We start from the raw sequence: 17,614 nt of genomic DNA on the forward strand, positions 1-17,614 counted from the left end.
ACAAAGTTTGGTTTTTGCAAAGTTTGCTACTTCAGCTTTTATACTGGAAACTTGAATTAAAAAAAACTCAAATAGAATCCAGTGGATGATTATTTTTCTTCCATTATATTAATGTTGACTATATTCTAGAACCATGTATCATGTAATACATATCCTTTGCCACTCATGTTAATGGGACTATACAAATAATCTGCCTGTGATAGTTGATACACATGTTTAATAATTGGTTGATGTATTTTTGCAAAATACCCTGGAATGAATCCCTGGGTTGTGAATTGGTATTTTGTGTGCTGCCATACATGTGTATGATACTAAGGAGTCAAGTGATTATACCATCCACACTTTGACCCCATCTCCTTTTGGCAGTCTAAAAGTTGTTATTAATTCACTCACATTGACAGGATACAGAGAGGGATAGCCGACGTGGAACGGGGGCGCCCAAAAAATTATGGTGTCATTCCCTCCGTTGTCAGGCAGGAACAAGATCCCTTAGGGCATTATAGGGATACCATAATAAATTTATTTTTTGTTCCCCTCTACTGTTCCTGTAATTATGTTCACTAGCACTGGGTGTCAGTATTTTAAATAAATCTTCAATAAAGATGATATATTTGATTAGATTCTGAGGAAACTTGAATTAACAATATATTTGTTATGCTCGCAGGGAAAGTACAGGGTTAGTGGGTCCACTGGACCAAAAGTACCGATCACTGGCCTGGAGTAGCAAACTGGATCGGCTGCCAAGTTTTCACTAAAGCCACTGGAGGTGGCCCTAGGCACATACGTAGGTAGGCAGCCGACAGAGGGCAGCCCCAGGCCGTGGATTCGGCCGGGGTGGATGGATGGATGCGAAACAGTGGCCAATGTTGATGCTTGCAGAAGCGGCCACGGATATCATGGTAGGCGACTGGTGTGGATAGTTGCAGCAGCAGCGGACTTGTAATGCACTGAAACACAGATGCGAATCAGGAACAGCACACACCACAATGACAGCAGCAGCACAAAGGAGCCGAGAAGTAGCAATGTATAGAACTCATTGCCTAGGCACCTCCCTTAAATACCTGATGCCTCTCAGCTGAGAGGCACTTCCGGGTCAGGGCTTACTGGCCCTTTAAGAAAAGAGGCATGTCTGTGCGCACACCCTACAGGTATTCACAGGAGGCGCAGGCCCTGGGAGATAGCAGCATGGACCAGGGAAAGGGCAATCACCGCTGGGCGACTGGGAAGGTGAGTGAGCCGGCTTCCCCAATGGGGGAGAGGGCAGGACAGCGTGGGGACGTCCGTATGGGCATTACAAGATTGTTATGAAGAGTGATCAGATGAATAACAAAAAATTGCAAAGTTACTCCTTGCCATGAAAACTAACATTACAAAAAAAACCCCAAAACATTTACACTACATTTCCGCTGCCATGAAATTGCCTACTTACATAATTTCAATGATATTCTCCTTAGCTCAGGAGAAATTAATAATGAGGATAGGGCATCTATCAGTGTCATGCTGATTAAATTATAATAGCAGACTAGTTACTTTACAAGGAGGCGGTTGGTTGAAATCATAGTCTACCTCTGTTAACCATGGTAACATCCAATGAAACACATGATCATCATTGCTTTGAATCAAAAGGGTTTTATAGGCAAGGACATTGCAGTTTGTAAGATTGCCCTTAAACAAACCATTTATTGGATTATCAAGTGCTTTAAAAAGAGAGATTTAATTGCTAGGAAGATTGCTTGAAGGTGCCAAAGAAAGTCCAGTAAGTGCCAGGATCATCTCCGTAACAGGATTTAGCTATGGGTTAGGTTCAACACCAGTGCAGAGCTTGCTCAGGAGAGGCAAGAGGCAGGTGACAGTGCACAGTAAGGCTAATGCTTTTGTTGGCTGTCCTGTTGGAAGAAAGACAGAAAATAAGCTATTTCTCTCCAAGAAAAGAATGAAGGAAAGACTGACATTCTGTAGGAAGTACAAGGATTGGATTGTAGACGCCATAATATGATTCTAAAGGCCCAGTCACACTAAACAAATTACCAGCGATCTCAACAACGATACAACCTGATAGGGATCGCTGGTAAGTTGCTAGGAGGTCGCTGGTGAGATGTCACACTAAGCGACGCTCCAGCGATCCCACCAGAAACCTGACCTGGCAGGGATCGCTGGAGCGTCGCAACACAGGTTGCTGGTGAGCTATCACACAGGCAGATCTCACCAGCAAACAGTGACCAGGCTCCACCCAGCAGCGATGCATGGAAGCGATGCTGCGCTTGGTAACTAAGGTAAATATCGGGTAACCAACCCGATATTTACCTTGTTTACCAGCGCACACCGCTTAGCGCTGGCTCCCTGCACACCTAGCCACAGTACACATCGGGTTAATTACCCGATGTGTACTCTGCTACGTGTGCAGGCAGCAGGGAGCCGGCTTCTGTGGACGCTGGTAACCACGGTAAACATCGGGTAACCAAGAAGCCCTTACCTTGGTTACCCGATATTTACCTTCGTTACCAGCGTCCGCTGCTCTCACACTGCCAGTGCCGGCTCCCTGTTCCCTGCACTCCTAGCCACAGTACACATCGGGTTAATTACCCGATGTGTACTCCGGCTACGTGTACAGGGAGCAGGGAGCCGGCTTCTGTGGACACTGGTAACCACGGTAAACATCGGGTAACCAAGAAGCCCTTACCTTGGTTACCCGATATTTACCTTCGTTACCAGCGTCCGTCGCTCTCACACTGCCAGTGCCGGCTCCCTGTTCCCTGCACTCCTAGCCACAGTACACATCGGGTTAATTACCCGATGTGTACTCCGGCTACGTGTACAGGGAGCAGGGAGCCGGCACTGGCAGTGTGAGAGCGGCGGACGCTGGTAACGAAGGTAAATATCGGGTAACCAAGGTAAGGGCTTCTTGGTTACCCGATGTTTACCGTGGTTACCAGCATCCGCAGACACCGGCTCCCTGCTCACTGCACATTCAGTTGTTACTCTCTCGCTGTCACACACAGCGATGTGTGCTTCACAGCGGGAGAGCAACAACTAAAATATGGTCCAGGACATTCAGCAACAACCAGCGACCTCACAGCAGGGGCCAGGTTGTTGCTGGATGTCACACACAGCAACATCGCTAGCAACATCGCTGCTACGTCACAAAAGTCGTTCCTTAGCAGCGATGTTGCTAGCGATGTTGCTTAGTGTGACGTGGCCTTAAGTTGTATGTTCAGGAGGGGGTTAACCAAAGATAATGAAGCCAGAATGAACAATGAACAGTGAAGTGCTTCAGGCTGTGTGCACACGTTGCGTTTTTTACCGCGGAAACGCTGCGTTTTGAACCGCAGCGTTTCAGTGGCAAATTGCATGCGTTCAGCTTTCCCAGCAAAGTGTATGGGAAAGCTGAAAAATCAGTGCACACGCTGCGTTTCTTTCCGCAGCGTTTTGGATGCAAAAAATCGGTGCGGAAAGAAAAGCAGCATGTCACTTCTTTTGTGCGTTGTGGCTGCGTTCTCTCCCCCATTGAAATCAATGATGTGGGGTCAGAACGCAGCTACACCGCATAGACCTGCTTTTTTGTTGCGGTCTGCGGCCTTTGTCGGCACGCCAGAACGCAGGCATTTACCTGGAAGTGAGGTCAAGAGGTTTCCTGTTGACCTCACTTCCTGGCAAAGCCCCCGGTGTCGCCAAAGTGCCCGCCCCGACCCCGACCCCCCTCCCGAAAATCCAACATGGCCGCGCGCTCAGTAGCGCACCGGCAGCCCTGCTCCTATGATTTCTGTTGCATGTGCAATAACACATGCGACAGAAAAATGCCCCCCAGGCCCTGCCCGGTCACCCCCTATTCCCCCGGTATTCCCCCCAGTGTCATACATACCTGTCCGGTCGCAGCGCTGATCCCCCGCGGCCCCCTCCTCCTTCACAGCAGACGCCGGCCGGTCACATGAGCAGAGCAGCTGACAGCCAGCACTGTGTTCAGTGTGAGCTGTGCTGGCTGCTCGGCAGTCTGCAGCTGTGACCCGGGGAGAGTGGGTGCAGATTTTTGCACCCACTCTCCTCAAATGGAGGGTCTGCCCTCCTAGAAAATGGGGGATACGTTCCCTGAACGTGTCCCCCATATTCTAGAAGGTCCAGAGCCGACATGGGACATCCAAATGGATTTCTGCGGACCCATTTTTTTTATTAAATTGGAGAACAAGGGAATGATTTGGGGAGTGTTTTTTCTAATAAAAAATTTTTTGTTGTCTTTTTTTGCTTTTGTTTACTGTCAATTAGCTATGTCGGGTGTCTGATAGACGCCGTGACATCACTAATTGCTGGGCTTGATGCCAGGTGACATTACACATCTGGTATCAACCCCATTTATTACCCCGTTAGCCAACGCACCAGGGCGCGGGATGAGTTGGGGCGAAGCGCCAGGATTGGCGCATCTAATGGATGCGCCACTTCTGGGGTGGCTGTGGCCTGCTATTTTTAGGCTGGGAAGAGTCCAATAACCATGGCTCTTCCCACCTTGAGAATAGCAGACCTCAGCTGTCAGCTTCACCTTGGCTGGTGATCTAATTTGGGGGGACCCCATGTTATTTTTTTTTTATTATTTTTATTTATAAATAAAAAAAAAAAACCTGGGGAGCCCTCCAAATTGATCACCAGACAAGATGAAGCTGTCAGCTGTGGTTTGCAGGCTACAGCTGTCTGCTTTACCCTGACTGGCTATCAAAAATAGGGGGGACCCCACGCCATTTTTTTTTTTTGTTTTTGTGATAAAAACTAGGCTAGGCACCCTTTAGTGCCACATGAAAGGTACTAAAGGTGCCAGCTTAGAATATGCAGGGGGGGTGGGACGTTGTATATATATTTGACCTCCATTGACGCTTTTTAGGCTGGATGCCCACAATCGGGGTTTGCAGCGTTTTGGGCGCAGATTGTTTTCCCTGCGTCCATGACGCTGCGTTGTGCAGTAGAAGCACAGTGGAAGGATTTTTAGAAATCTCATGCCCACTGTGCTTCTTTTCTCCGCAGCATAAACCGACCTGTGAAGCAGCTTCCCGAGCCTCAGCATGTCAATTTATGCTGCGTAGATGAGTATTCTCTGCAGGTAGCATAGAGCTCCACAGCAGCCTGAACCCAAATCGTGGGCATGGCCAGCTGCGTTCTCCCGTGGACAACACTCACATCTCTGCAGGAGGCTGACACTGTGTACTGGACGCCGTGTCGCTGGATCATGGCCACATAGCCTTAGGCCTGTTTCACACGTCAGTGATTCTGGGACGTTTGTGCTTTTTTTTAAACCAGAATCACTGACATACGCAGACCCATTATAATGAATGGGTCTGCTCACACATCAGTGATTTTTCACTGCACGTGTCTCCGTGCGGCGTACCCGCGTGTGCGTGATAGCCGCACGGAGACATGTCCATTTTTTTCTGGCATCACTGATGTTCCACGGACCACGCAGTGGTGTGGTCCGTGAAACACGTGCCAGAGAAAAACGTGCTTTTAAAATAAAAATCATTTTTACTCACCCGGCGTCCAGCGATGTCCTCTGCAGCCCGTTCTCCCTGCTGCTTCTGAGCCGGCTCATTATTGTCGCGCATATTCATGATGTGCGACACAGCCGACCCGGAAGCAGCTGCTGCAGGGGTCAGCGCCAGCCGGATGCTGCACCGCGTGAGCGATCAGCACCATGGAGAGCGGGAGCGGGCACAGGTGAGTTAATCTCTAAGTGCAATCACGGGCCACGGAGAACGGAGCCCGGATTGCACTTAGACAACCCATATGTGCCGTGATTCACGGCACACGGAGGGACATGTGCATGTTTTACACGCCAGTGAAAAACGTCACTGTTTTTCACTGACGTGTGAAACGGGCCTAAAAGTGAGAATATTGTTGCTACAGCAACATTTTAGGTGAAGTAGCTGTGGATTCAAAATGCTTAATATACTCCTGAATAAAATCCTTGAGGGGTGCAGATTCCAAAATGGGGTCACTTGTGGGGGTTTTCTGACGTATAGGTACCCAAGGGGCTCTGCTAATGTGACATGGTGCGCGAAGTTTATTTCAACTTTTCCAAAATTCAAATGGTGCTCCTTCCATTCCAAGCCCTCCCATTTATCCAAACAGAATGTGGAGAAGGAAATGACATCACAGGTTTTTTTTTCCAAAGGTCTGTGTTCAACCAACTTTATTAACACTGACAAGTCTTAAAAAACGCACCTAAAAAAACGCATGAAAAACGCATGAAAAACGCATGAAAAACGCATGAAAAACGCATGCGTTTTCGATGCCTTTTTCTCAAAAAAGCATTGTTTACAATTCTCCCCTCTGCCAGAGGGTGCGTTTTTTTCCGCGCTGAAAAAAAAGCAACGTGTGCACATACCCTCATAGTAAAAGCCTTATCAGTAGTTTCACACAAAGAAGGAATCTGTTATCTGTGATGAAATGTGTGTTTCTATGTTTCTACGCATCTCCCTGAACCTCCCTATATGGCTTCGATGTATGAGAAAAGACAGATTTTGATACTTTGTACATGTTTGAACGTTGAAATGTAATACTAATATCTGATCTATTCTATACACGGGTCAGTCGCCTATACTGGCTCAGAGTGAACACAGTTTCTGTGATCATTGCTTCTGAGTTATTTATTATATCTGTACAGATAGCTAATTTGGCCCGAACCTCTGGATTTGCTCTGAACAAAGACTCCATTAGCAGTCTTACCTAAATTTCTCCCTTGACAGGATAAGATTTGTGATGAGATGCACGGAGGTGCATGCCATTGTTCAAATATACCCGATTAAGTAATAGGTGTGCACTCCTTATTGACAGCCACCATACATGGATGGTGCAAGCTGATAGCGGGTGTACTGAGCAAACTCACAGGATGAGCCCACATACTGTACAGCCAAGATCTGTCTCCAACAGCCAACAACCGGGGGTCTGTTAGAGATCTCCAATCCTATCTTCATGGAGCACCAATGAAACACAGTCTGTGGCCGAGTTTCTAAGGAAAGCGTGAGTTTTGCTGTATACATCAATATTGCGGTATTGCTGTGTATAGTACGAGCGATCAGACATTCCCTCAAAAGAGATAAATACAGTAAAAATTAACAAAAAAAAGTTTTTAAAAATATGAATAAAAATATAAAAGTTCGAATTGCCAGTTTTCCACCATTAAAAATAAAGATGAATAATAAAAAAAGAATGACAAGCTTGGTTTTGCTGTAATCGTACTGAAGTGGAGAATCATAATGCCAGGTCATTGTTACCATGTAATGTACGCCATAAAAAAATTCCCAAAAAACAATGTTGGAATTGCGTTTTTTTTTATACAATTTCACTGCACTTGGAATTTTTTCTCATTTTCCAGGACAGTATGTACTAAAATGGACGGCGTCACTCACAAGTATGACTCATCCCACAAAAAAACAAGCCCTAATATGTCTATGTGGATAGAAAAATAAAAAAACGTTGTGGCTCTTGGAAGAAGGGGAGTTAAAATGGGATGTATTGTTTGAGGGCTTTTTATCCAAGGGAGGGGGCTCAGTCACAATTTTGTCTAAGAAAATTGCCATGAATAAAAATAAATAAAAAATTCCACAAATACTCAGTGTGTGCATGTGGCCTAATACATTAGATTGCTCCAGAATGATAACAATTATATTAGAATTATAATGTTTCCCTGCCAATGTAAATCTACTAATACTTAGTCATCGTAAATCCATACGAAGAAGTGAAGCTTTTTAGTGCTGTCTGTAATAACTATTACACCTTCCTATGAGCAGAGTATGATGCCTGCGCTCAGGATTTCTCTGAACTACAGTGGCTTATCTCATGTAAGAAGCAAGAACTGGAGAAAGCCGGGGATAAAATGGCTAAGACTGAAGCAGTGAGGACAAGACTCGAAGAGAAAATCGACTTTATTAAGAAACACCGCCCTCTGCTGGACGATAAACTCCATCTTGAGGGTAATGCCATGAGCAGGATACAACAGGCACAAGCAGAAGTAAGTTCTGATCGTTTGCTACATAAACCTATTACAGTTACAAGATAAGAATCTGTCCTTTATACAAGAGTAATTTTTATTGATTTTCAATCATAGGACCCCACAGCAAGACTCTGAATGTCGCCCATTCCCTACTATAGGCCTCGAGTTTGCTGCTTTTTCTACGAAGCAGACATAAAAATTAGATCAGTGTGTGTGTAGCAGTATGGCCTGGCTTCACGTATTAATATTTTAATACTTTGATCGGTGCAATCAATAACTGGGCATGTGCTGACTGTGGTACCGACACCACTGAGGCCAGTGATTGGCTGCAGAGGTCACATAATAAGGGTTGGAATATCACCACTCCAGGACAAGCAACAAACACTAGCTGGACCACTGGAGTGTTGGGGCTAGAGAAGTCGGGGATTTAGTGATTAAACGTGAGTGTAAGTAAGTTTGTTCCTTTTATGTATCCTTTGCATTCTGGGTATTTGTGAAAACTCTTGCACAACCCCTTTAAAGAGAAAGTAATATCAGAAAATGACCTATTGTTGAAAGAGGTTGTCCACTATTTTAACTTTCCTTATGATAGGTCATCAATGTCTGATTGGCCGCGGACACCTGGCACCCCCGCAGATCAGCTGTTCTCTGTGCCGGCGGCGGTAGCAGGTAGTCAGAAATGCTCAGTTCCAGAGCTGCTCTGTCATCTAATAGTGGCTATGCCCGGGTACTGCCCATGTGCCTCCCATTCAAATCCACAGGAGGCAGATGTGCAGTACCCAGCCATGGCCACTATCAGAAGACGGAACAGCTTCGGAACTGAGCATTTCCAGCTGCCTTCTGTTGCCGCCGACACCGCCAGCAGCTGAGTAGGCCATCAATGTTAAAGTAGTGGACAACCTCTTTAATTCAGGTTTTCATGCTGCATGTATTTTTTTGTAGTTTTTTTCATAGCATGATGTCTATTAAAGAAAAAATATAGTAATCATACAATTTTACACTGGTCACTGGGGCTTTTTTTTAGACTGCCCTGTGAAGAAACGTTTTCAGCAATACTCCTTATCAGCAGAGGCAGGATTACAATGACAGGTAACACCTCAATACACAGCTGATAACACAGGATCCAAACTTGACCCTCATCCTCCCTTCACAATGACCTTTCTACAGGGTCATTAGATGCTTCATACAATCAGCGTTGAATTAAATCCGGTGGAGTCCCCTAGACAGTCAAAATCCAGGGCCCCCTACAGCAATATTATTTTCCAATGCATATTTTAAATTTACTAACAACAAATTTTAATACAGGAATTAAATTTTATTAAACAGAACAAAAATGAAGGTAAGTGTGCACCTCGGGTGTTGGCCAATACATACTCAACTGTGTTCCCTAAGCTTCTATTCATGAATGTTCGATTATGATCTAGAGTTGTCAAGAACGTGTGGCCACTTACCTCTTCTCCCAGTCATGGCCAATCACACAGTGGTCACATCCGATCGCATAAATGTTCCTTCTCTACTACCCAGGAATTCTTGAATATACCTGACAACAGCAGAAACATCATTTTACTGCGATTTGTAATAATATTCATATCAGAGCTCCGTTTTTCCAGCTGGCATTGTCGGCATGCTCATTGTAAATTTTATTCAATGTCAAATCAGTATTAATTGTTACCCATTACGTGAGAGCCCCAAAAGGCGATGCTTGATAGGTAATCCAGCTCTGCTGCAAACAATGGGTTCAGAGCCTGTGTTGTTAACTCCTTAACGATCCATGACATGCTGTGTACATCATGAGTTGTCTCCCTGCCTTTGATGCGGGCTCACACAGTGAGCCTGTATGTTTCCCTCCAGATGAAGGCTGTATCATTCAGCTTTAATCTGCCTCTAAACTTAAACTGTTAAATGCCGCTGTCAACCTTTGATAGTGGCATTCAACGCACGCTGGCAGAGAGCCTGCAATTCTGAGGCCTCATCGGCTTGGTCGCCACACAATCGCGGGATGCTGATAAGTGTCATGACAGCCAGGGGTCAGCTTTTGACCCCTGTGTCTGTCATCACAGTACTCCTGTGAAAACCAACCTGGGACCGGTGTTCATAGGAGACTGTGATTCCTCTATACACAGCAATGGTGTGGAGCTAATGTATAACGAACAAGTGATCAGACTATTGCAGGCTCAAGTTCCCTAAGGGGACTATTAAATACTGTACAAAGTAGAAAAAAAAATGTTTAAAAAAATCTCACCCCCTTTTATCACATTACAAATTAAGAAATACAAAAATATCAAAATATAAAGTAAATTAATCCGATCGGTAAACAGTGTAACGAGACAAAATTGCCAGATTTGCTGCAAAAACAGAAAAAAATGTAATAGATCAAAACATCATATATACCCACAAATAATATTAATACAAACAAGCCGTCACACAGCCCCAGATCCCAAAAATTGAAAGTATTACGACTCTCGCAAAGTCATGACACAAAATTTCAGAGTTTTTTTCACCACACATATTTGGTGTCTACATAATCATACTAACCTTGAGAATCATACGGTCAGGTCAGCTGTGTGGTAAAGTGTACATTGTCAATAAAAAACTAAAAAAACAATAGCAGAATTTACTTATTTGCTAGTTCGCCACAAGTGGAATTTTTTTCTCACTTACCATTACATCATATGATAAAATGAATGGTGTCATTCAAAAGTAGAACTCATCCAGCAAAAAAAAGCCCTCATACGGCTATGTCAACAGAAAAGTAAGAAAGTTATGGCTCTTGTAATAAGGAAGGAAAAAACTAAAGCGCAAAAATGAAAAATTGCATGGTCCTGAAGGCGTTTATGTAGAAATGATATTTCCTGAAAAGTGAATGGGGCTTTTTTAGGTTCCAGTGTGAAAATTGCAAGATTTCTATTTTATACTGGGGGTTATATGTAGAAAAACCCAAACCCAAACCCATGTCAAATTTAAATGAAATCCATTTAACAGAAAACCCCGATTCAAGCATTAGATCAATTTCTGATGAAAGCTTCTATTTTACCACTGAATTAAAACCACCTATTATATAGACCCCGCTAATCATGGATTCCACAAGATCTCTGAAGGCCTTCTCTGACACAGGGACGTTAGCAGCAGGTTCTTCTGCCAAAGCTTGGTCCTTCTGTCCTCGTGTCTTTTTCTTGCAGGTTACTATTAATTTTCGAGCTGACATCCCAGCTTTTAGTTTACAATGTAATTTCCTGTGGAATATTTCTTTGTACTTTTATTTGACCACCTACTGTTGGTTTCTCATTAAGGCAACAATACTACTAACTGAGGCAGAGAAGAAGCAGCAGTCTGCCCAGATGAGTTTTGAGAAAGTTACTGCACAAGCTAACCAAGAGAGGCACATCATGGCCACCAAACTGACTGATATAAAGAGGAATCTGCAGAACTGCAGGTAAGAGCAGTTATAATTTATGGGACTTTCTGGGCCAGGGAACATCTCCGGCAGTGACTGTATCTAGTCAAATTTAAAGGTGTGTAATGCACACACTGTTAGAACTCTACTCTGCCTGCTGGTCCAAGTTGGTGTTATCTGAACACTCGTATGCTATTTGTATGCTTTATAAATATCCTCTTTTTCTTCTTTTCTCAATGTTCCAATGTTTCAAGTTGGTCTACATATAACCACAAGTATGCAAATAGCATATGACTGCTCAAACCATCAAGCAAACCAGATCCTAACAGTGTGTACACTTTACCCTGTTAGGATTTGATGTCATACAGTTACTGCAGAAGTGGCTGCCTGACCTGGAAAAGCCCTTACAGTGAATGTCAGATTCCTGCAAGTCTCCTACCACCTCTTCCTCCACAATGTGAAGATAACCATTTGATGGACAGACTGGTTTAATCTTCAGTACGCCATGTTAGTCTGCCTGCCTTAGGGCTGCTTCTCACTTGCGAGTTTCTCGCAGTAGAGCAATGTGAGAAAATCTCGCATTGGAATCGGACACATGTTAGTGAATGATTCAGCTCGCATTTGCGATTTTTTTCTCAGTCCAAATCGGACTGAGAAAAAAATCGCAGCATGCTGCTTTTTTGCGAGTTTCTACTGCGAGTCTCTCCAATGCAAGTCTATGGGAGCGTGCAAAAAATCGGATGTCACGGGACGGCACTTACACCATCCTAGTGACATCCTATTTTGTAAATACATTTCTCGCATGTTTCCTAAAACACTGGAAACGAGTGATGTCTCACAATGTCTGTCAATCACTATTCTCTGTCAGTCGGTCTCTCCCTCTCGGTCTCTATTCTCTCTCTGTCGGTCGGTCTGTCGGTCGGTCACTATCTCTATCCCTCACTCTCTGTCCATGTCAGTCTATCCCCCCCCTCCCCTCTCTCATACTCACCAATCCCCGATCACCATCTCGTATTCCCTGCTTTACCCGCCCACCGGCACCTATGATTGGTTGCAGTCAGACACGCCCCCACGCTGAGTGACAACTGTCTCACTGCAACCAATCACAGCCACCGGTGGGCGTGTCTATGCTGTGCAGTAAAATAAATAAATAAATAATTAAAAAAAAACGGTGTGCGGTTGGGTCCCCCCCAAATTGGGTCCCCCCCAATTTTAATACCAGCCAGATAAAGCCATACAGCCGAAGGCTGGTATTCTCAGGATGGGTAGCTCGACGTTATGGGGAGCCCCCCAGCCTAACAATATCAGCCAGCAGCCGCCCAGAATTGCCGCATACATTATATGCGACAGTTCTGGGACTGTACCTGGCTCTTCCCGATTTGCCCTGGTGTCGCGGGCGGGGAGGAGGGTGTCAGCACACCGCGCTCACCCCTTCTGCTCGGGTCCGGCAGTTGCTCCTGGTGGCTCGAGCTGCGGGCCGGATCCCGGGGTGTCTCGAGCGACACTCCTCGCCCGTGAGTGAAAAGGGGGTGTTTGTTGGGATTATAGTTCGTGACGCCACCCACGGTTGTGGTGATGGCACCACCGCTGCTCAGTGTGGGGGTCCCGGGGATGGTGATGGGAGCAGCCAGGTGTTGTGTTGCCCCTCCGTGGGTAGGGGTTGGTGATCCCGGGGCCCGGTGAAGAGATGCAAGGTGTAGGGCCTGGAGGGCGCAGGGACGCGGGGGCAGCGCTGTGCCTTGCGGCACTATGGTACTCACTCAGCCTGACACGGACACAGTTTGTACGGTAAACCAACGGCTGGTAGGACGGTCCCACAGACGGCTGCACCTGCACTCCCGGTAGGTGACGGTGACTTCTCTCTTCCTTGCACCTGTGTGGTCTGGTGGTATCGGTGGATTCCCTCCGGTTACCCGCTCCCCGACTGCAATCTGGGCCGGAGGAGCTCTACACCTTGCCCGCAGGCGCTGGCCCTGGGGAAACTGGTGCCTTGGCGGTGGCGGTGTCTCCCCGTTAATGGTCGGGCTGTTGCCGTCAATCGGGACTTTGTTGCTGGGGGATCTGCGTCCCCTTTGCTGACGGATTCGGCAAATTGGGCGACTCCTAGCCTTGCCGGGGTCCGAGAGGCCCCTGCCCTGGTGCTGACTGTCCTTCGGAACACTGCTCCAGACCACCGGGCACACAGCCAACGGGGTCCTTCCAGGAACTTCCGAACTGTCCCACTCCGGACAGTCACCGCCGTCGCTGACCTTGCTTTTCTAGCCCTACACACAGCTGGGCTCTCAGGCTTTGCACACTCTCTGCGCTGTCTCCACTTCTTGCTTTCCTCCTTTTTCACTTTCCTTTCCTTTGCTTTCACTTCTTGTTGCTTACTCTAGCCCTTCACTGGACTTCACTCTTCCCCTGCCCGGGGCTAACTGCCTGTTCACTCCTTCATGTCCCTGACAGTTCTGCCTGGTAACTTCCTGCCTCCAGAGTTGTGAGCTCCTTGGTGGGCGGAGCCAACCGCCTGGCCCACCCCCTGGTGTGCATCACAGACTCCTGGAGGGAGGCAACAAGGATTTCTGGTTAGCAGGTGTGCCTACCTGGAGTGTGGGGTGTAATGATGTTGTTATCTGTGTCCCCTGGCTTGCCCAGGGCGACACATTGGTGCGTTGGCAATTGGGGTAATAAGGAGTTAATGGCAGCCGATAGCTTCCACTAAATCCTAGATTAATCATTGCAGGCGTCTATGAGACACCCCCAATGATTAACCTGTAAATTAAAGTTAATAAACACACACAGTGAAAAAATCCTTTATTTGAAATAATAAACAATAACAAAGACCCTCGTTCACCACTTTCTTAAGTACGCAAAAAACCCATCCTTGTCCGGCGTAATCCACGGAGGTCCCTCGACGCTGTCAGCTCTACATCACATCTACATCAGAAGCTGACAGAGAGCGGTCACAGAGCACGACCGCTCTCTGTGAGCTCCCCGCAGCGACTGAAGTGAGTTGCGCTATCAGCGATGACGTCACTCAGGTCACCCGCGGCCACTGCTCTCAGCGTGAGGACTTCTGCTGTGGTAACCTCAGTGACGGCACCGCTGATAGCACGGCTCACTGCGGTAACTCGGGGGATTTGTGGTCACCGGTGAGATCTTCACCGGTGACCGAAATCAGGGCATGCTACACAGACAGAGCCGCGGGATGACAATGAAGTCAGGTGACGTTCATCCGACTTCATTCTGATCGTGCGGCTGTGTCTGTGTCTGTGTCTGCTGTCAGCGGCTATTCAGCTCTGCTACATCGCTCTGGCTGTGTCTGCTGTCAGCGGCCATGTAGCAGAGCTCAATGGCAGATGACAGCTGCTGAGGAAAAAAAAGGAACACACACGCATTACACACGCTAGCCAAATCATTAATTTATTCAGAAATAGCATCGCACTTGCGTTGCACTCGTACCTAACGTGAACTAAAATCAGCCGAGTTTTTTTCAGCCCAGTCGGACCGATTTTACTCGCATAGATGTGTTTCCAGCCTCAGACATCGTATAGTCTGGTATGGTATAGTGTAACAGAGACATTATCGACTGTTTGTTGCCCTGATGCTTAACCAGAATATTGATGGATGAAGGGGCTTTGTTAGTCTCTACTACTGTTATAGCGGTGTGGGGGAATGATGAGGGGAGGGAGTGCTAAAGCAAAGCATGGGCAAAGAACAATCCACAATATTTTCAGAAGTATCATGTGTCCCATTCTTGATCCATCTCCGAAAAATTTCACCCATGAAACGCATACTCCTGAGGGGTCTTCAAGTTTCAGTAAACTTTAGGCACAGTTCAGTGTAAAAAACAAACTGTTTGCTACTCTCACCAGGTCCAGTGCCCTTTCTTATGTGTTGTCTCATTCTCTATTTGTCTACAGTGATTACTTCACATTGACAGCCTTGCAGCCAATTACGAAGCTCAGTGGCTCTGTCAATGTTTATGGCACAAATCAATGAGCTCAGAGATTGGCTGCAGCACTGTCGATGTGACATCACAGCTGCAGACAAACAACCGAGACTGGGGCTGTAGTGTATACACAGCTCTGCACCCTAAGAGTAAGTAAAACAGTTTCCTTGTTTTTTTATTCCATGAACTGCTCCGGGACACAATAGTTTACTAAAACCAGAAAACTCCTTAAGGGGCTGCCTGACAAACCAAGTACAATTTAATCAATAGATCTTGAAATAATAATAATAATAATAATAATAATAATAATTTCCACAATTAGATGTGTTAACATGTTTCTTCTGGGCCTAAATACTCTTATATATGTGTCTAACCAATTAAGGACCGGACAGTTTTCCATTTTTCGGTTTCATTTTTTCCTCCCCTTATTCCAAGAGCCATAATGTCTTTATTTTTCGGTCAATCTAGCCTTGTGAGGCTTGTTTTTTGTGAGATGAGTTGTACTTTTTAATGACACCATCATTTTTATCATATGATATAATGGTAAGCAGGAAAAATTTCAAGTTTGGTGAAATAGCATAGAAAGTGAAATTCTGCAATATTTATTTATTTATTTATTTATTTACAGCATTAATGTTTCTATAATAGTGACCTAGCAGTATGTTTCCCCAGAACAGTGTAGCGCCCCACGGGGCAGGTGTTTTAAACTACTCGTTGCTGGACCGGGGTGCAGATCCTCTGCGTTGTCACCGGGTGGCCTGGCCCGGTTCCATTGCCCCGATGCGTACAGAAAGGAGGGTGGAGGATGGTAGGAAGGATGGTGGTGGTAGTTGGTGGTGGAGGATTGGGGTGACGGTGAGGAAAGTCTAGAGATGATCGTGATGCCACCCACGTTACGTGGTCAGGTAATAGCCGCCGCTGTCCTCTGGGGCAGATGTCACTGCAGCTAGACTGGTCTTGCTTCCCGCAGGTGAAGCTAGGCCCCAGGGATATGATGATGTAGAATGGAATATACATTGCGGGTGCAGGCCTGAGGGCGACGGCAAACACTGGACGACACAGGTTGGAGTTTCTTTTTACCTTTTACTGGTATCTGGTGTAGTCCAGGAGTTATCGGTCCGGTCAGCCTGGAAGCAGCAGGGTGATTTCTCTCTGCCTGGTACTTGTAAGCCTCCTTCTATTGTCAGGTGTAGGTCGCTGTGGCCTGAAGCCACACAGCGTCGCTCTTAGCGTGAGTTGGTGCTGGAGCCCACTCTATAGCAGTGACCCTGGGCTCTTTCTTGCCACTTTGCCTCCGGATTTCCGATGAGCCAGAAGAGGTGAACTCTTCTGCCTTCCGGCGTTACTAATGGACCGTTAGTACCCAGTAGCCTGGGATGCCGGCATCCCGCTTTATGCGCTTGGTCCTGGAAAGCTTGGTAGCAGCTCTCAAACGGCGACCATTCTCATTGCTCTGTATTACTGTTCTGATGTCTGGCTTCCTGTTGCTCCCTAATCCCTCCTCCAGGTCAGTATGTCCAGAGAGGCTCCCTTCAACACAGGTTATGAGCTCCCACTACTGGTCCGGAGGAGTAAGTGGTGTTGCATGTTAGTGTACCTGGCACAGATTTCCCCACTGCTTTCAAGCATGGCACTGCCCCAGTGATGAGAACAATGCCACTGTGGCTCCCAGAACCACTGGGGTGCCACACAGTACAATTATGTAAAAACCAAATATGTGTAGTTTTTCTTTTATTTAAGTGGTAAAGTTTTTCAGGGAAGTTTTGAAAAACAAACATTTTTGCTTGTGTCCAAACTTTCCAAGAGCCGTAACATTTTCAACTTTTGGGATATGGAGCTGTGTGAAGGCTCGTTTTTTGCATCCTGAGCTGATGTTTTTATTGATATTATTTTGGGGTATATACAATGTTTTGTTTGCCTGTTCTAAGAAAAAACACCTGTTTTTATGGCAGCCAACAAACTGCATATCTGGTGTTTTGAATTTTTTTCTTGTTACGCTGTTTACCGATTGGATTATTTATTTTAGATTTTGATAGAGTGGACTTTTACGAACGCAGAGATACCAAACGTGTAATTTTTATTCCTTAATTTTTAATGTAGTAAAAAAAGGGGATATTTGAGTTTTTATATATCTGTTACTTAAAAAACAAAAAAAGGAAAAAAAACTTTGTCCCCTTCGGGGACTTGAACATCATGACCACCATTAGCATCTCGCGAGAGATTGACAGCAGCAGTTAACATGTTAACAGCTGCAAGCGGAGCGCCACTCCACCCGCTGCTGATAGAGGCTCATAGAGGCAGAGGCTGTTAGAGGCAG

General features: G+C 46.0%; 1 protein-coding gene across 3 annotated transcripts in view; it reads left to right on the top strand.

The window, feature by feature from the left end:
• The window catches only part of CCDC178 (coiled-coil domain containing 178), a 705,487-nt gene that overhangs the window by 135,698 nt on the left and 552,175 nt on the right, over positions 1 to 17,614 (top strand). For all 3 annotated transcript variants that reach the window (XM_075316358.1, XM_075316359.1, XM_075316357.1), the window contains exons 7-8: positions 7,767 to 7,987; positions 11,260 to 11,402. In XM_075316358.1, the coding sequence (XP_075172473.1) occupies positions 7,767 to 7,987; positions 11,260 to 11,402 (364 nt within the window). The remainder of the gene's footprint in view (positions 1 to 7,766; positions 7,988 to 11,259; positions 11,403 to 17,614) is intronic.

This window comes from Anomaloglossus baeobatrachus, chromosome 6, assembly GCF_048569485.1.
Source record: "Anomaloglossus baeobatrachus isolate aAnoBae1 chromosome 6, aAnoBae1.hap1, whole genome shotgun sequence".
Classification (NCBI taxonomy): Eukaryota; Metazoa; Chordata; class Amphibia; order Anura; family Aromobatidae; genus Anomaloglossus; species Anomaloglossus baeobatrachus.